This window comes from Crocodylus siamensis, chromosome 4, assembly GCF_052110815.1.
Source record: "Crocodylus siamensis isolate JL-2025a chromosome 4, ASM5211081v1, whole genome shotgun sequence".
Taxonomy (NCBI): Eukaryota; Metazoa; Chordata; order Crocodylia; family Crocodylidae; genus Crocodylus; species Crocodylus siamensis.
Window position 1 is genome coordinate 116,218,177 of NC_143398.1, and position 19,864 is coordinate 116,238,040.

General features: G+C 51.0%; 1 protein-coding gene across 1 annotated transcript; it reads right to left on the reverse strand.

Annotated features, from left to right (window-relative positions):
- Positions 1-14,229: 14,229 nt before the first annotated feature.
- Positions 14,230-19,417, reverse strand: LOC149866390 (nicotinamide N-methyltransferase-like). The gene is made up of 3 exons (XM_090041601.1): positions 19,378-19,417; positions 17,161-17,368; positions 14,230-14,668 (listed from the first exon to the last, which is right to left on the reverse strand). Exons 1-3 carry the CDS (start codon positions 19,415-19,417, stop codon positions 14,230-14,232), a joined length of 687 nt encoding a protein of 228 aa, XP_089897727.1.
- Positions 19,418-19,864: the final 447 nt, after the last annotated feature.

The following is a 19,864-nucleotide window of genomic DNA, read 5'->3' on the forward strand; positions in this document are numbered from 1 at the left end:
CCAGGGACAGTAGGTAGAGTCTGCCACCCACCATGTGAATATGTTTGCAAGAGTTTTGGCTACTGAGTTTCCTCACCCAGGTACACGTGGGTGCCAGTCTCTGTTCAATCAAGGTGGAGGCTGGACTAGCAGGTGGTTTTGAGGCGCACGTGGCACTGGTAGACCTGGAGCTGGGGAGCATGAGGCCAGAGACTGGGGAGAGGTGGGATTGTGGGCCTGCACCTCGGGACTTGTGCAAGGGAAGTAGCACAGGTGCTCAAGACACAGGTTTTTTGGGACCAGGAGGTTGGGCTCAGGAAAATAGTTCACTCATGATTCCCATTCAGCATGCAGGAAGGAGAAAGATTCATGGACTTCTCCAAAGCCTTTGAAAGGGCTGCAGTACCCTGCATTTCTGCTGTGGGCTTGAGCCAGAGGAGCCCAGGTCCTGGCCGTGTGAACACTGGGTTGGGTTGCTGGTGCACTGTGAGGAGATACCAGCCAGTGCATCACCCGCCTGAGGCAGCAATTTTTTTTTTTGCAAAAATATTTATTTTTCTCTATATAATAAATCTCTATATCTAAATATCTATATCTATATATATAACTGCACCCCCAACACTCTGCTAACTGGGCCTTGTGGTTCACTTGGCAGCTCAAAGCACACTAAAAAACAGTTACACAGTTCGCACTGTGCAATTGCACGAGGCAGCAATTAGGAAGAAGCACCCGCAGCCAGCACAACCCCAAGACAGTTGAGTGTTTCCTGTGCTAGGGTCATGATGCTCTCCCCTGTTCCAATGCAGGTGATGTGAAGGGTGACACCCTGATAGATATTGGCAGTACCCCCACCATTTACCAGCTCCTTTCTGCCTGTAAGAAGTTTAACGAGATCATCATTTCAGACTATACGAACTAGAACCACCAGGAGCTGGAGAAGTGGCTGATGAAGGAGCCAAGAGTGTTTGACTTGACCCTGTCGGTGAAATATGTGTGCGAGCTGGAAGAACAGAAGTAGGAGCCTGGCTGCTGGCACCCACTAAGGCAGAAGGGGCATTTCCCTCCCTCTCCTGGAGGGGACGAGGGTTTGTGGTGGCCTGCAAGTTGAAACCGTAACAATACACTTCCTAGGGCACCAGTCAGAGCAGAAGTGTGATGGATATAGGAGGAATTTTTAATATAGGAACCAAAAAAAGCACTTCTGGGAGGAAATACAGCACCATGGCTTCACTATGCTAGGCTCTGTAGTGAGGCACAATAGCCAGGCTGGCCGGGCCCCACACACTGGCTTAACCTCTGAGGGTCACCATATTGCAACAAAGGAGTTTTGGATATCTGTCTTGGGCAGAAGGCAGGGCAGGGTGGCACCTTAGACACCATCTGATTCAGAGAGGCATGGACATTAGTGTGCAGAAACTTGCTTCCTTTATTAGATCCTGCAATCTGCCTACTATTGCATTGCACCATGTACTGTGCACCACTGGCACTAGGTGAATGAGGCAATGCAAACAGTTCATGGTATGACAACTGTCAGATCTGTACGCAGTGACTGCAGGAGTTCATCCCTCCAGGGACAAGGAGCAATGGTCTCAAGTTGCAGCAAGGGAAATTGAGGTTAGATATTAGCAAGGACTTTTTCATTAGGATGGTGGTAAAGCACTGAACAGGTTACCCAGAGAGGTGGTGGCATCTCTATCCTTGGAGAGACCCAGCTAGACAAAGCCTAGGTTGGGATGATAGAGTATAGTCTTGCGTTGAGCAGAGGGTTGAACTCATTTTCTATTATTTGAATTAGCACCTTCTTCCTAGCAGAGGGGACCTCGTGGTTATCACTCAGGCTGTGCTGATACTGTAATCCAAGGTTGGTGCAGAGCCACTCAAGGTGGTTTTAATCCAGCCCTTTGGTCCTGGCAGCATGTTACTGTCTCCGCCTCCTGTCTGGTTCCTGGCCTCTTACAGGAGCAAATTCCACAGCCAGATTGTGCACCGTGTGGGAACAGCATCCCATTTTGTCCATTTTAATGCTCTGCCTTCTGGTTTCATTGAACGGCCTCCTGTTTCTCTGTACATGAGCCCCCAGGCAGGCAGGTAACCCAACAGTATCACTCACTAGACATTTCTTCCCAAGGAAAAGTGGGCTGAGAAGGAAGAGAAACTGAGGAAGAAAGTAAAGCAGGTTCTGAAATGTGATGTGAGGAAACCCAACCCTCTGGTCCCCGTGACGCTGCCCACAGCTGACTGCCTGCTCTCCATTCTGTGTTTGGAAGCTGTCTGCAAAGACCTGTGCACCTTTTGTGCTGCCGTGAAGAACATCAGCTCCCTGGTGAAGCCAGGGGGGACACCTGGTATTAAATGCAGTTCTGAAAGGGACCTCCTACTTGGTTAGGCAGCGCAACTTCTCCTGCCTGGGCCTGGACCAGAAGTCAGTGGAGACAGCTGTAAGAGATGCTGGGTGTGTCATTGAGCACATCCAAAGGGATCCAGAACCTGCTCCCAGAACCATCTCAGATTATACCGACCTGATCAGTCTGGTGGCATGCAAGCAGCAGGCTGCATGAGCCTGGTAAGAAATGAGGAGGAATGAGGTAGGGAGCAGGGGACAGAGGCTGTTTAGAGCCTAGCTTGCAGGTCACTGGGTAGCACTGTGCCCCTTAATTAGTTCCCTGTCCAGAGGGTGGAGATGGTGTGACCAGCTCCCCCAGTCAGCTGTGTTGTGCCCAGTGCTGTGTCAATGCCTCAACTGTGCAGCTCTTGAAGAGAACGAGCAGCTGCTGTCACCCCTGCACCATGGGGGAGATGGACCTGGAGACAAGGGGTGATGCAGGGCACTCGTCCTGGGATGCCTGCTGCTTAGGCTGAGCCAGGGCAGCAGCACAGCTGAGGGGACAGCCAAGGGCACCACTCTGGGGTTACCCCACGCAGACACACACTCACAGCATGATGTGGCTGCTTGCAGCTCTGTTAAGCCCTGCTGACTTGCCTTGAGCCAAGAACATCCCGGCCCTGAGATGGCGCCATGTGACTGCCCCTGTCTATGTTAAATGCCCCGGCTACAAACCAACCCCCCTGTTAATGCCACTATGGTAGGGGCCAGACAAAGAGGGGAGGGCCTTGTCCTGCACTGCCCGGGGTGGTCATGCTATTCCCTGCCCAGACCAAGGCCCCTGGGGCCTGTTGGTTGCACTTTATGCCTGGCAGGCAGGGGCATGGGAGTGCAGCAGAGACAATCTCTGTCTGGATGTTGACCCAGGACCAGGTTCTCCAAGATCCTGACATTAACCTTTCTTGCAGGTCACTGTATACAGGCACGGTGACTTGCACCCTCTGGAAAATGCTCTCCTTTTTCCCCAATATCTCCCATCCCATCTCTCATACCACGATACCCAATGAGGATCATTGCCCAGAATGACTCTCACCTGGTTAAAGCAGGTCTGCTCCGAATCAGGCCCAGAAAATACTCTTATCTGCTATCACGTGGAAATTGCTCTAGGAAAGTGGTATCCTCCACCACTAAATACAATAGAGCTGGAAACCTTGGCCAGTTTGTGAGGGTTTATTTTATGATTCCCCCAATTTTTTAACTTGTTTTCTGCCTCCTGTGCTGTTGGTGGGTCCAGCAGAGGAGCTGTTGTGGGGTTGCAGGGAGAGGGTAACTTCATTGATGAATGCAGCAAAGGAGAGGCAGGGAAGTGTGAGTCAACACTAATGCAGAACCCCTTGAAGCCCATGCTCCTAACTGAAGCCAGCTCTATCCAACTAGCATGGGTACAAACCTCTGAAAGAGCCACTATCCCTTTCTGGCTCTGACCCCAAGTGTCCTGCTTGGCATGATGCAAACCCAGAGTTAGCTACCAACTGTTGAGTACCCCAGCACACTCTCCTTCCTCCTGCTGTGCATCCCCTAGATCCAAACTGCAGCTCATCCAAAACCAACAATTGCTACAAGCCCTTCTTCCACTCAGTGCACAGGATTGGACTCAGGGGCAAAGCTCACCCCAGTGTCAGGGTGCAGCTGAGCCTGGTTCTGGGGGGCTCGTACGAGCCCTGCCTCTTAAGACTTCAGTGGCACTGGTCCTGACCTGGAGCCTCTCCAGTGTCAATGTCTCACCTGGCCGCTGCTGGGTCACAGCTTGGCCTGAGCCCCCAAATTGGCACACCCCACAGCTCCTGCCTGTGGCACTGGTAGACCACTCAGCACTGATGGGTTGCACTGGGCTATGAATGCTTGCAGCAGGGATTGGGGCTCCTGGCTTGTAGCACTGTGGCTGGACTTGCACCCCTCACCCTCGGCAAGAGCAGGAGGCTCTCTGAGCCCAGCTGGACTAGTAGCCACCCACAGCTTTGGTGTTGGAAGGTGTTGAGCTTGGGGGAGTTGTGAACTCTGCACTGGCAGAGACCCATGCATCTCTAGGCCACTTCCTTGCCCAACATCCCCACTCCAATAGCCCTCAGCCCCAGTGCTCCTAAAAGGGGACAGAGCACCCTGTTACACTTTCACCTCTTCAATACCCCGTGCATCCAGTCCTTGGGAATGTTGCAGAAGCAGTTTTCCAAGGTAACAGCACTGAACAGCTCCCTGCCTCAGTCCCTTCTTGTCCTTAAGGAAACACATCCCGAAACGGATATGGTGGGAGTTGCTGCTGCACTACCCCCATCCCTCAGAGCCAGGACTGATCATGCCCCAAATGCATGTCATAGATGTGGAGCATGCTCAAAGCAGCGGCTGGACCCACAAGGGCCCTAGACACCGCCGGTGCCTGCCTAGCAGCTGTGTCTCTGCTGTATCATCCTACGACGTCATAATCCAAACCCAACTGGTTAGTTGGTAGATCAGTGACAGCTTGGACCTTGTTCCTTAAGATACATCCTCAGGTCCATTTTATTTTATATTAAAAAGCACCCACACCATGCCATTAGAAATAGCAAGACTTGTATTCAAGGCAATCAGACAAGAAGGTCTGAAACAACTAGACCAAAAAAAACACCAAGAAGCTCACAAAGTTTCCTGAGCATTTTCTTTTTATTAAGACTATTTTTTTCTTTTGAGGCAAGGGACAGCTGACCTTCAACAGGTTGCACCCAAGCACCACAACTACACTGTACCTTATTTTTTATTTCCTCAAATAAATCAGGAGTGATTTCCTACAGTGCATTAACAGTTGTAAATTGGTGACTAGGCATCACCTACTCTGTTATTTTACCATTTGTAAATCAGAACAGGAAATATTTGCATTCAATAAGTAAGAACACAAATCAGATCAGTAGACAGAATGAAGATTTATTCCTCCAGGCAGCTCTCAACAGGCAAGGATAATGGCCAAGTCTTCTCAATGTAGGAGAGCACCAGCCACAAGGTGAAAGTTTTTTATACCGTTTATTGTTCAACTGTGCACATCCGGTTTGATGTTGAGCAAGCCAACTACCTTTAGGATCATTTGGACACAGGAGATCTTTGTCTCTGTGGAGATGGAGATTAACCCTTTCAAACACCCATGGAGCCTTAACTTACAGATGTAAAGAAATCACAACACAAACAGCCTCAAATTGGCCCCATGACCTACAGCCAAAGCAAGCTACACTCAAGCCACTAACAACTGAGCACAAACCTGCATTTCTACACTAACACCAAGAACTGCTCAACAACCAAACCCAGAAAACCCTACATGCTACCTTCAATCTCATCTATTTTGATCAACTGCTCAACTAGCAAAGCCAAACAACCTGCAAGAACCTAGACTGCCACATATCAATATGCACAGCTAGCACAATGCCTCAACCTCATTGCCTACAATCGGGACCAACCCAAGACAATGCACAGTGCAACTTGAAGCGTGCAGCTGCTTGCTCCTAATGAGTGTTTGAAAGTGTAGAGATGCACACAACAGTCTCCATCTGTACTTATCTAAGTATACATTAAACATGTGCCTCTCTTCCTCCTGTCCACCCCAATCCACACTTGTTGTTTCTGAGCTTTCTTGTCCTGCTTCTGTTTCTTCTTCTCCAGTTTTGTGTGCAACAGTACACAAAACAGAAGTGGGGTTGGCTGGCAAAGTATTGTACACCACACTAAAAATATAAAAGAATGTAGCTCACAGCGCACATTATACTCACGAGTTTGGTATCCTTTTAAAACAAGGGTGGTGTGACTGGCTTCCTGCTTACAGGGAGGTCCTACTGCTCCAAGGCTCCCTCAGCCACATTTTGGCTCTTACATGACTAAGACCTAAGGGCAGGGTGGTCACTGTGTCCAGAGTCCTTTTTCTAAACTCTTTTCCCTGGCTGGCTTTCCTCCCACCTCACACTCTGTCTCAGTCTTTGTTCTTGCAGTCCTCGGAGGACTTGGTGGTGAAGGGGTAAGTCAACACAGCCTGAGCGCATATTGAGTGGCTGCAGCTTCTCCCTTTTCAGCCCTGCCATGAAGGGGTTCCTGGAGCCTCCCTGTAATCCCTAGGTAACCCCTCTGCCCAACCGCACAAAGTAGCCTAAGACTTAGAGAAAGTAGAACAGGAGACCTGTGCCTTGCTCATAAGCCGGGAGACCCAGGACCTCCTGGCACTACAAGCCTTCCATGGCTCACATACCCCTAGTCTTTACCCAAACTCTCTTACCTTTGTCTCCTGGTGGGCTGGCACAGTTTTCTGCCCTGGTTTTGGTTTACTCCCATTTGTCTGTTGTCTTCTCTGCTTCTTCCTCTGGAGGCAAAAAGGACAAGACAGAAATGGGATGCAAGTCAGTACGATGGAAGATGGGTCTGCAGGCCCCAACTTCGCTGCCTCCTTTATCCTTACCTGGACCTGTGGCCACTGTCCTCTGTCTACGGAAGCAGGGGAGGGCAGACATCTGTAGTCTTGGCTGCCGACATCTGGGCCAGCCAGAAGCAGAGTGCAAGGGGCCAGGACTCTGGACAGAAGTGCTAGGGCAGCACCATGAAGGTGACCACAAACATCAGCAATCTTGTTTACAGGGTGGTGCTGGGGCATGAAGCCCAGAGAGAAAACCTGTAAAACCCTAAATGCCAGTTGACGGGTGCCTCAGGCAATCTCAATCAGGGCTCAAAGCAGCTCCATGTCCGGGGACACAAGGGCCATGACTTCAGCCTCCCATCTTGGCTGCCACAAAGCCCAAAGGGCTAAATGAGGCCTCCTCCCCCAAGGTCAGATGGGGTCGGGGCACAACCCTATTTACAGGGTGCGAGGGGAGACTATCTAGTGCTGGCCACGGGTGATGACCTGGTGAGGGGGCTGCGGGTGCTCGACCACCTGGGTGATAGTGATCATCGCCTGCTGGAATTCACCATCCAGCGCAAGGTGGCAAAGGCATGCAGTAAGGCAGCAGCCCTAGATTTCAGGGGGGCAAACTTCAACGAGCTAAGGAGGACAGTTGGGGAAGCGCTGAGGTCCCAGAGAGGAGGGGAGCCAGGTGTCCAAGGAGAGTGGTCACTCCTTAAGGAGATGGTTCTCCAAGCCCAAAGGAAGGTAATCCCAATGAGGATCAAAGGGAGCAGGAGAGCACACAAGCCTCCATGGCTCACCAAAAGCATCCGGGAATGTCTCCTTACTAAAAGGGAGGCGTACACCCAATGGAAAGAAGGGGACATCACCAGGGATAACTATACTGCAGTCGCTCGGGGACGTAGGGGGGCAGTCAGGAAGGCCAAGGCAGGGATGGAATTAGGGCTAGCTGTCCGGATTAAGGATAATAAGAAGTCCTTCTTCAAATATGTAGGGGGTAAAAAGAAGGTTCTGGGTAATGTGGGGCCCTTGCAGGATGCGTTGGGGAATTTGGTCGTCACACCAGACAACAAAGCTAACATGTTTAACGATTTCTTTGCCTCCTTCTTCCTAAGCAGGGACCAGAACAGCCACCTCCCTGCTGGGCCCCCCTCGGGCCCCGAGGGAGGCACACCTGGGCCAAGGGTTAGTGAGGAACTAGTTAGGGAGCTTCTGGAGGGGTTGGACATATTCAAGTCAGCCGGCCCGGATGATCTCCACCCTAGAGTTCTAAAGGAACTGGCCAAGGTCATTGCAAGTCCCCTGGCACAACTTTACAAGCACTCGTGGTGCTCTGGTGAGGTACCGGAGGACTGGAAGAGGGCCAACGTGGTCCCCATCTTCAAAAAAAGCAGGAAGGAGGACCTGGGAAACTATAGGCCAGTTAGTCTTACCTTGATCCGAGGCAACCTGTTTGAGAAAATTATTCTGGCACACATCCATGAGGGGCCTGCAGGGGACTGCATGCTTAGGGGCAACCAACACGGGTTCATCAGTGGCAGGTCCTGTCAGACCAACCCGGTGGCCTTCTATGATCAGATCACCAAATCATTAGATGCAGGGGTAGCAGTGGACATCGTCTTCCTGGACTTCCGGAAGGCTTTTGACACTGTCTCTCACCCCGTTCTCATTAAGAAACTGGGGGACTTTGGTGTAGACACCCACACAGTCAAATGGGTTGCCAACTGGCTGGTGGGCCGCACCCAGAGGGTGGTAGTGGATGGGTCCTTCTCAACCTGGAAGGACGTGGGCAGTGGGGTTCTGCAGGGCTCGGTCCTTGGGCCTGCACTGTTCAACATCTTCATCAGTGATTTGGATGAGGGGGTAAAAAGCGCCCTGTTCAAATTTGCTGATGACCCTAAGATGTGGGGGGACATGGGCACACTGGAAGGAAGCAACAGGCTACAATCGGACCTGGACAGGTTACAAGAGTGGGCAGACGAGAATAGGATGGGTTTCAACACAGACAAGTGCAAAGTGATGCACCTGGGGAGGAACAACCGGCACCATACCTACAGGTTGGGGAACTCCCCTCTTGTCAGTACAGAGGTGGAAAAGGATCTGTGGGTCATCATTGATTCCAAGATGAACATGGGCCGGCAGTGTGGGGATGTAGTCAGGAAAGCCAACCGTACATTGTCATGCATCCACAGATGCATCTCGAGCAGGTCCAAAGAGGTGATCCTCCCCCTCTATGCGGCACTGGTCAGGCCGCAGCTGGAGTACTGCATCCAGTTCTGGGCACCACACTTCAAGAAGGATGTTGACAGCATGGAGAGGGTCCAGAGGAGGGCCACTTGTATGATCAGGGGACAGCAGGGCAGGCCCTATGAAGAGAGGCTATGGGACCTGAACCTGTTCAGCCTCCAAAAGAGAAGGCTGAGGGGGGATCTAGTGGCCTGTTATAAACTAGTCAGGGGGGATCAGCAGGCACTGGGGGAGTCCCTGTTCCCCTGAGCACTACCAGCAGTGACCAGGAATAATGGTCACAAGCTGGCAGAGGGTAGATTTAGGTTTGATATCAGGAGGCACTACTTCACGGTCAGAATGGCTAGGATCTGGAACTAACTTCCAGGAGAAGTGGTGCAGGCTCCTACCCTGGGGGTTTTTAAGAGGAAGTTAGATGAACATCTTGCTGGGGTTGTTTGACCCCAGTACTCTTTCCTGCCATGGCAGGGGGTTGGACTAGATGATCTGCTCAGGTCCCTTCCGACCCTAGAAACTATGAAACTATCTCAATGGTGCCAGGAGCAGCAAAAAAGAGGAGCAGAGACCTGGACCTGAGTTACTGGAAGGTCACAAAGCCTCAGGGGTCCTAACACACTCAGTATCCTCCAGAAGCCTGCAACCTTCCATGTAATCTGTGGGTATCATCTCTGGCCAACCTCACTAAGTGGTACGAGACCCAACCCGACCCAAATCAAGGGGACCTGGATCCTGCTTACAGGCTGTAGGCTGGGGTCAGGGGCACAGAGGAAAGGCTGGCCAAGTGCCAGGATACTCATCCCCAGGGACTCGGGTGGGGAATATGTGGCCTTCTCTCAAGGAGGGCAGAAACTCTGCAATCAAGCTACCAAGTGCCCAAAGGAACCCTAAAAGAGGGGGGCTAAGGCCTGTACCCTGAAATACAGGGAGGCCATGTGCCCAAAAGTATTACAGAGTGAGCCTAACATTCCCTGAGGCCAAAAGGCCTGGAAATTCATCCCCCTAGGTATGGAGGTGGGAGGAGAAGGCTTCGAGGACACATCTTGCCCCTTTCCCAGCATTGGGAAGAAAATAAAGCACGCTGCAGTGATTTTAACAACAAAAAGAAAATAACAAACGCTTTCGCTTCCAGGTGCTCCTCTCCCTTGCTCGCCACACACTGACAAGGGAAAAAGTGTTCCCAGGCTGGAAAGGAGCTCGATGCTGCAAACTGCTCGACCTCGAGCCTTACACTGAAAATCCTCCTCCTCTCCCAGGGGGCAAGAAGGCTGAGACCAGTGCCCTCGTTACAGGGCACGGCTCGTCTGGCCCAGACTGCCCATGGGGGGCAAAGGGGAGGCCCAGAGCCCTGCTTACAGGGAGGGCCAACAGGCCTGGCAAAAGACAGAGCTGTCCTCAAAGGTACATTGTGACTTGGACCCTGCTTACAGGGTGGTCCACAGCTCTGGAGAATCTAGCCCTCCATCAAGAGACATGGGACTCGCACCCTTGTTACAGGGCATGGTCCGTCTGACTAGCCACACTGCTGGTGGGGGAGGGCAAAAGGCAAAGACCAAGAGCCCTGCTTACAGGAAGGGCTGTCAGACCAGGGAAAGGACAGAGCTGTCCCTAAAGGTACATTATGACTGGAACCCTGCTTACAGGGCCATCCACAGCTCTGCAGAACCTAGCTATGCAACAGGACCCAAACCCTCTTTACAGGGCATGGCCCATCTGGCTAGTCAGACTGCCCATAAGGGGCAAAAGGGAAGGGCCCAGAGCCCTGCTTACAGGGAGGGTGTCAGGCCAGGCAAAGGACAGAGCTGTTCCCAAAGACACATAGAGACCTGGGCCCTGCTTACAGGGTGGTCCACTGCTCTGCACTATTTAGCCCTCCACCAGGAGCATGGGACTCGCACCCTTGTTACAGGGTGGCCCAGGGGTTCAGACATGGAGTATCAGACACAGATGCATGGAAAAGGACAGGTGCCTAGACACAGGGATCAGAAAGGAGGCTAGACTTCAACCCAGGCCACGGGAAGGCCATCATGCTTTAAAGAGTTGGCTGTCACCCCACAAGACTTGGCTCCAGTCTGCAAGGCCATCAATCCCTTTTCATCAAGGGATTCAGCATCCTGGGTGACCAGCTCGGAGGCACTTACCATGCAGTGGTTACAAGGGAACCACTGCAGAAATGAAAGGGGGCAGCAGGTGTGGAAACTTGGATGTGAAATAACAGGAGAGAAGATTAGAGAAAGAGCACAGTGGGGGAGCAGGTACTTGGAGGTGAAAGGCACCAGGCACCAAGGAGGTGGCTGGCAGATCAATTTTATTCGTCCCTTAAATAGAAGGCCAGCTCACACCTGTTTTTCTGTCATCTTCTATGCTTCTCTTTCTGGTGGCAACCAATGTGGGTTGACCCCTGAAAGCGACCTGCTTCATGAGATTCACAGCTGAAGCTTCAGGTGATGGGTGCAGCTGGACAGCAAAGATGAGCAATGTCTCCCACTAATCCCTTTTCAGCAAGAGATTCAGCATCCTGGGTGGCCAGCTCATAGGCACTCAACATGCAGTGGTCACAAGAGGACCACTGCAGAAATGAAAGAGGGCAGCAGGCGGGGAAACTTGGAGGTGAAATGACAGGAAAGGAGAGGTGAAACAGTGCAGCAGGGAAGGATGAACTTGGAGGTGAAAGATGCCAGGCACCAAGGAAGTGCCGGCCCCATCAGTTGCATTAGTCTCATACTTCCTGATGGTCTTGAGAGGGCACAAGTCCCCTCTACTGACCATTAGTGCTTGACTGCCCATCGAGCTAGGCAGCACTACACCAGAGCTCAGGCTTGGGGGTGTGAAAGACTGTCAGTGCTTGACCCTTTTGTGAGCGGGGCAGCACCACACTGCAGCTCGGCAAGATGACCCCAAGACCAGACAGTGGAGACCTTCCAGCCCTTGCCTGCTGCAGCCCCAAATGATGCCTTAAGTCGGGGCTGCAGGCCAAGCCCTACAGACCTTGCCCGCTGCCCCCACTAAAGGCAACTTAAAGGAGAACTACAGGCTCGGACCTTACCTGCTGCCAACCCAAATGTCCACCTTAAGGGAGGACAGTGGGGCCTACGGACCTTGCCGCTGCCCACCCGAATGACACCTTAAGGGAGGACTGCGGGGGCCCTCCGGCCCTCCCCGCTGCTGACCCAAATGACACCTTAAAAGAGGACAACGGGCAGAGACAAACCAACCCTGCCTGCTGTCCCTCCAAATGATGCCTTAAGGGTGCACCAGAAAAGGCTACAGACCTCACCCACTGCCCCCCCAAATGATGTCTTAAGGGAAGGAACAGAAACTTGCAAGCCCGACCATGGCCCACCCCCAGGGTCACCGGTGCTTGACAGGAACTATGAGCCATGCAGCACCCACGTGGCTCGGGACGTCACTCCCCACAGCCTTTCATGCCCCCAGGCCTGCAGAGGGGCCGTAGGTCCCCAATGGAAGGCCATATTGCTGCAGCTCTGCCACCCTCACCACGCTCCAGCACAGATGGTGGAGAGAGCTCCGTGGCTCGGTCTCACCTCGTCTGGGCGCTGCCTCTTCAGGGCACCTCTGGGGTTACTGCTCCCCACCCTGCTAGCCAGCTCTACCAGCTCTTCTCAGCCCATCTCTCCTGCTATAGCAGGGACCCACTGCACCTGTCACTTCAGGGAGCCTCTGGGCTTACTGCTCCCCCTCACTGGCCAGCTCTACCAGCTCTTCTCTGCTGTCCGCTGTTGTCCATTGCCGATGTTGTCCGTGCGCTCTCCATGCGGCCTTTTATCCTCTCTGGAGGCCCCGCTCCCCTATGGGGGACCAATAGGAAAGCCTGGGGGGGTCAGTTCCCCTCAGTGCCACTTTGTTACCTTGTCTCTAAGGCAGGGCGCACAAGCCTTCCTCCTGCCATCTCCTGATTGGTGGGTAGGGAAATGCCCCAACCAATCAGACCACGTGTTCTGCTCAAGCCCATGAGGCCGCGGCATGCCTGCCACATGAGCTGTCAGCCTTGCTCCACACCGATCCACGTGGTGAGTGTCTGTCTTTCCACCCTGGCTGCGATGCCCGGCACAGAATGAACTTTTCTTGGGTTTTCCATCCTACCTGCCAGGGCTGCTTTGAAGCACTAGGAGGGCAGCGCTGAGAAGATGTCACTCCCCACAGTGTTTTTTTTGTTTTGTTTTGTGGTTTGTTTTTTTGGGGAGAGTGCGGGAGGTATGCTCTGTATGGATGCACAGCAAACCTATGTTATCAGTCCCGACGCATGTTAACATGCATGGAGACTCAAACATCATCTGTAACTACCTGCATCGATCCCCCACTTTGCTTGTGGGGATGGCTGCGCTGATTCTAGCAAGTGTTGTGCACACACATGCACTCTTATTGGCGCACATCGCCGCCGTTTGAAGTTTCACTGCCACTTCCACCCCCTCTCCTCTCAAAAACATGACTGCTGTGACAAGGAAGGGCCAGCGACTCTCCAGAAGAACCTATGCGGTTTCTTTCCACTCTTCCTGCACAATGGGTTTTCATTTCATTCTTTTCCTCTTTAAAAATATAAAAAAAGAAGGTGGGGGTGGGATTCCGTGCAAATCTTGCTCGCAAGGATAGCCCCTCCTGGCCTGGCCCCGCATCCTGCATCCCTGCCCCTGCCAGTGCAATGGGACCACAGAGGATCGCAGGCAGACCAGTCGGCACACAGAATGGCATCCCTCTCAGCCAATCGCCGCAGGCCTCCAGGCGGCCAAGCCTCCACTGTGCTGCCTGGGTCCCTGCTCGCACACGTGCGCTGCGCTTACACCGACCTTTCCCGTGGGGACCAGGGCTTGGCTCCAGCTCCGCACTGGCAGCTTGCACCCCAAACAGGGCACCTGCTGGGCTCAGACCGGCAAGAAGGTGCAAACATAGCGACCGAGACACTGCACACTGGGGCCCAGGGCTCTGAGTCACAGATGGCTCCCACTTACTTCCCTCCCCTTTCCTTTATTTACTAATGAAGGGAACTTCACTAACAAGGTTCTCTTGTTTCTGGAAGCTGGCTCTTCCACTGAACCCGCCATCACTGCAGGAGACAACCCTACCCCCCCAAAGGTGGTAGGGAGCACTAACAATCCTTTCAAGCTGGCAGAGGTTTCCAGCTCCACTTTATTGAAAAGCAAGAGGTAATTTTTGGCCAAAGTGGCTCACCTGCTATGCTGTGCATCAGCATTTTCCGGGTGTGATGCAGAGCAGACAAATAAGGATTCAAGCTGGTGTCACTACTGAGCAACACTCTTCAGTGTGCTGGTTTAGGGCCCCACTTGCATGCAACCCCATGGAGCAAAGCTCCAAAGTCTGCAAAGGTGTTTGGGGAATGTTCCTGAATCTCCTTGATGAACTTGATGTCAAACCCAGCATCTTTAATGGCTTCTTTCACTGACTCCTGGTCCAGGTACAGGCAGGAGAAGCAGCGCTGGTCAACCATGTAGTACGCTTCTTTCAGCACCGTCACTGTTACCAAGTGTCCCCCTGGCTTTAGCAGGGAGCTGATGTTTTTCGGGAAACCATGAAAGGTGCCCAGGTCTTTGTAGGCAGCTTCCAAGCACAGCGTGGAGAATAGGCAGTCGGCCGCAGGCAGTGTCACAGGGGCCAGAGAGTTGGGTTTCCTCACATCACATTTCAGAACTTGCGTCACTTTCTTCCTCAGTTTTTCTTCCTTCTCAGCCCACTTTTCCCTGGGAAGAAATATTGAGTGCATTAAACCTCTCAGTCACCTGCCTGCCTAAAAGGTTGTGTGGATAGAAATGGGAGGACATTCAATGAAACTGAACAGCAGTGCCTTGAAGAGGGGATGCTCGTCCCCCCCATTATACACAATAAGGCAGTAGAGCTTACTGCCACAAGAAAGCGTTGAAGCCATGGCCAGGCACCTGCACTTGTTCCCAGACAGAGAAAGGCCCCTAATTCTGAGCTCAGGGTCCCCAGAGGGAGACTCGGGGTGCATCTGCACTGCAAACCAGAGGAACAAGGCCACGCTGTGCAGACACCCCCAAAGCTGCTTCAGTGGAGCTCAGATGCCAGCATGGGAAGCATTTAGCTGTGGAAGCTCCAGGGCCAGAGAGATTAAATTAAAGCTACTTGAGCTGGTCAGCACCAGCTGTATCACATCAGGAGAAACTGCTAGAGTTGCTGCATGTAGCTACAGCTGCAGCTGTTTTCCCGCCTACCATTTGCAATGCCTTATTCACATCATGGCCCTTTGCAAGGTGGCAGAGATAAAGGTCCTGTTTGGAGCCCCTCTCCTTCATGGGAGAGAAGGCTGTTGAGAGCTTAGCTAGAATGAAGGGCTCATGAGCCCTCTGCTGGAATTATACAGAAACTCACCAGGAAAGGTTACACTGACTGCAAAAATATATAGTATGCGGTTTTCTAGGGTTTTAAATCGATTCATAGATTGTAAGGGACTGGAAGGGACCTTGTAGATCATCGGGTCCAGTCCCCTTCAATAGGCAGGAAAAGACAGGGGTCAAGTGACCCCAGCAAAGCGACTGTCCAATCTCCTTTTGAAGATTTCCAGGGTAGGTGACTGCACCACCTCTGGAGGGAGCTTATTCCACAGTCTGGATACCCTGATTGTGGAGTTTTCCTTGGACTTGAGCCCGAAACAGCCTTCCAGGAGTTTGTATCCATTGCTCCTGGTCTTCCCTAGGGCTGTTCACCTAGCCCTTGATATACTCCTCTGACATAGTGGTAAGCCGCTACCAAGTCCCCTCTCAGCCTTCTCTTCTGTAGGTTGACGAGGCCCAAGTCCCTCAGCCTTTCCTCACAGGGCTTGTATTGCAAGTCCCTGATCATATGGGTGGCAACATGTTGTTTGCCCTGCTGGCCACAGCATTGCATTGCCAGCTCACGTTCATGCGATGGTCGAGCATTATCCGTAGGTCCCTTTTGGCTGTGGTGCAAGTCAAATTGTTGTCACCGAGCCTGAGGTCTGTTGGGGATTGTTTGCCCCCCCAATGGAGCACCTTACACTTCTGAGTGTTGAACTTCATCTAGTTCTGGTCTTCCCAACTCTCCAGCCTGTTCAGGTCCACCTGTATCTGCAACCTATCCTTTGGTGTGACCATGCTGCCCCATAACTTGGTGTCGCCCACAAACTTGGCCAGTGAGCTTTTCACCCTCACATCCAAATCACTGATAAAGATGTTGAAAAGCACCGGTCCAAGCACGGACCCCTGAGGGACACCACTGGCCACTTCTTGCTAGGATGACACAGATCCATTCACGAGAACTCTCTGGGTCCTACCATGCAGCCAGTTTTCCACCCACTGAACTGTCAAGCAGTTAAGCTGACAGTCTTCCAATTTTTCCACACGGATATCATGGGATACTAGATCAAAAGCCTTTTGGAAATCTAGGTATATAACACTGACCTTCTCTCCTGTGTCCAGGTGGTGAGAGACCTGGTTGTAGAAGATGAAATTGGTAAGACAAGTCCTACCTGCAATGAAGCCATGCTGGCTGTAATTCAGCCAGCGTATCATGCATAGATTCTCTAATGAGTTTTTCCAGGATTTTCCCTGGGATGGAGGTTAGGCTGATTGGCCTATCATTGCCTGGTTCCTCCCTCTTTCCCTTCTTGAAGATGGGCACAATGTTGGCCCTCTTCCAATCCTCAGGGATCTCCCCTTGTGTTCCATGATTTCTGAAAGCATTTTGCCAGGGGTCCCGCAATGACCCCAGCCAGCTCCATCAGCACTCTCAGATGGAGCCCATCTGGTTCTGCTGATTTATTAATGTCTGACTTTTCTTGCTTTTTGCACCCGCTCAGCCTCCACAGTGGGAAGGCTAACAGTCCTGGCATGTCCCCTGTGATCCTTATCTCACTTGTCTTTCCTCTCGGTCCAGTGAAATACTGAAGCAAAGTGGGTATTCAGGAGTTCAGTTTTTTCCTGAGTGTCTGTTACCAGCTGTCCTGAGGTGTTAATCAGGGGTCTCACACTTCCACTTATTTTTCTTCTGGTCCCTACGTACCTAAAGAAGGATTTCTTATTCTCCTTGACTCCCTTGGCTAACTTAAACTTAGTAACCGCCTTAACAAATTAAATATGTTTAATTTCCTATTGACACCTTTAGCATACTGATTCTCCAAACACCCTCATTCCCTCCAAAAAAGGAGGGAAAGGCCCCTTCCCTTGAAGGGGGTGTCAGTAGACAATCCTCCTACCTCTGTCCCTTCAGTTTGCACACGTATTTCACCACCAGAGTCCAGTCAAACGCTCCCAGCTCCTTCTTCAGCCACTTCTCCAGCTCCTGGCAGTTCCGATTTGTATAGTCCAAAATGATGATCTCGTTAAACTTCTTGCAGGCAGAAAGGAGCTGGTAAATGGTGGGGCCACTGCCAATATCTATCAGGGTGTCACCCTTCACATCACCTGTGTTGGAACAGGGGAGCAGTGTTACCTGGCACTGGAAAGGCAATCACTGCTGTCCTGGGGTTGGGCTGGCTGGGAATGACCATGTTTCCATGCTGCCTCACATGGCTGGTATGCTGGATGGACACTGCTCGAACAGTGACCCAACACCAGCCTTCACACAGACAGGAGCTGGGCTTTTCAGGTCTCAACAAGGATGCAGGACTTTGGTTTCCATGTACCACAGAGGCCCTGAAGGATTTGGGATGCATCAGTGAACCCCCGAGGTGTTTCAGGCACGCTCAGTGGGAATAAGAGCCTGTCCTGTCTATTCTGACTGTATACACCTGGGATCAGGACAAGAGCACAGCACCCAGTGCTCTGGGGCCTTGGTCTCAGGGCAGGCCTCTAACCACGGTCGGGTTAGTCTTTACCTATCCTATCTATCTTTACCTATCCTAGAGCAGTTTTGCCTGTCAGCAGCTAGGGTGCAGGGCCCCAGAACCCAGAAGCCCTGCACCGATCTCCTCGACAGCTGGCACGCTTTTCGCTGCAGCAGGGGCTACCATCCCTGCAACTTTCATTCTGCTGCTCCTTAACACACACAGTGTCACCCATGTCACAAGTTTTACTTGTCTGAAGCTTGAGGCGCAGTTCCCCCCAAACTCCTGCACCAAACTTTTTGAAACTTGTCAGGCTTTGTGGCCTCACTAGCAGCCACCACCCTTGCAGTTTTCACCCCCCTGTGCTATAACACATAGACATGACATGAGTTTTGCTTTCAAGAATTTGGGGTGCAGTTCCCCCTGAACCCCTGCACCAATATTCTTGAACCTTGTCCAGCTTCATGCTCTTAGCAGAGCCTACCATCCCTGCAAATTTCATCCAAATCAGACAAAAAGCAGCAAAGGTATAGATATTTCATTTATTCCCCATTATACCCTATGGCCGGATCTCCGAAGCGGCTCCGAAGTTTTCTAAAGCTCTTCGGAAAGCCTAATGAAGCCAGCGCTTTGATCTGGACGTGTGCACAGCCCCATTAAGTAGTTATGATTCACACTAGTACTGAAAGATGGCCCTTCCACTGACTTAGTAAAATCCTGTAGGCTTAGACTAGCAGCAAATCTGACCCTTTGGGAGCAGAGGTAGTAACAAATTCAGATTTCTGACCATACTCCTATTTTCTAAGCCTGAAACCCAAACATAAATGACTAGAAAAAATCTGTTCTAATCAAGTCAAGTCTAAAGAGTAGCTTGCCAGCTTACATACTTTGGTCAAGCATAGACTTCATTACTGAAGTAAAAATAATATGCAGCTGGTTTCATTTGGGAGTCACACGATATGGTTCTTACACTGCCTGTTCATTGCCACAAACTAACAGGGACATACATGCGCCTTGTGTAAAAGGGAAATAACGCTGCACTTTGTGCTTTGAAGATAATGCAGGACAAGTCAAGGGAGCTCTAGCAGGGTAGAAAAACTAAAGAATAGCCTACAGTGATAGTAAAAGCAGCTTGATATGTCAGCTGCCCAGAGAAAGATGAGAGGGAATCTGGGTTTCTGTGGGATTTTCAAAGCACCCCTTGCTATAAAGAGAGGGAGGGAATGGGCTAAGAAATTTGAATGGTAGGCTATAGCTAGGAAACATCCATTATATTTTTATATCTGACACTTCATAACTACCTGACTTTTTTGTCTCTCTGATCCCCATTTTTTAGCCTGAGAAACAAGGATAAACAACAGTCTCCTTGAGGAGTATTACAAGGGTAACAGCATTTAAGTTGCCAGCAAGTTTTGGGTGCTTTTTGGAAGGTACTCTAGAATGTTATTCTTTTAATTTACTATGAAATGTGCTGCATTACTTAAAACAAAATTGAAGGCAAATAGAATCCCATCCCTTCTAAGCAATTACCTTACTTTCCACTGAGAATATTTTTGGATACTTGTAGTTTAGAGCACCTGGATGAACTCTATAAAAAGCACAATCACAGCTAACAACAGAGTTAGGAGGGGATTATTTCAGACCCACTGAACACAGATGACAACATGTCTGGGGTGAACTTCGTCATTACTGCGTAATCCTTCTTAATCCAGTGTTATACCTGGCAGTTTAAGAACATTTTACAGAACTATCATCTGCTCTTTGTGTTGGAGAAAGGAAGGGAGAACATAATGTGAAAGATTTCTGAATGGTGTATCACAGAAAAACACTTTTCTCTGGCATTAAGGCTTTTTTATAATGATAATGGTTTCAAGGTGGATTTGAGAGAAATGATAAATGACACGTGCTAAAGCCATTAACATTTCCTCCAACCTAGGTGGTTGTACTGGGCATAACAGGATTTCACCTTACATAAGAGAGACATGGAGCTTGCCCTGATATCATAGGAGGATATTGCCAGATCTTTGAAATGTAGCTGAGGAATTTTCCAAAGGAGAGGACAAGCAATTAAGTGCAACAAGTTGATAAAAGGATCTATTACTGCTCAAAATCTAATACTATTTCTCTGATCATT

What these genes read in the sequence shown, in the direction of transcription:
- LOC149866390 (XM_090041601.1), bottom strand. Translation starts at nt 19,417, where the DNA reads ATGACGAAGTTCACCCCAGACATGTTGTCATCTGTGTTCA. An exon ending in CATGTTGTCATCTGTGTTCA is followed by an intron (nt 17,369 to 19,377) that starts GTGGGTCTGAAA and finishes GTTCCAACACAG; the next exon opens with GTGATGTGAAGGGTGACACC. An exon ending in TGCAAACTGAAGGGACAGAG is followed by an intron (nt 14,669 to 17,160) that starts GTAGGAGGATTG and finishes ATTTCTTCCCAG; the next exon opens with GGAAAAGTGGGCTGAGAAGG.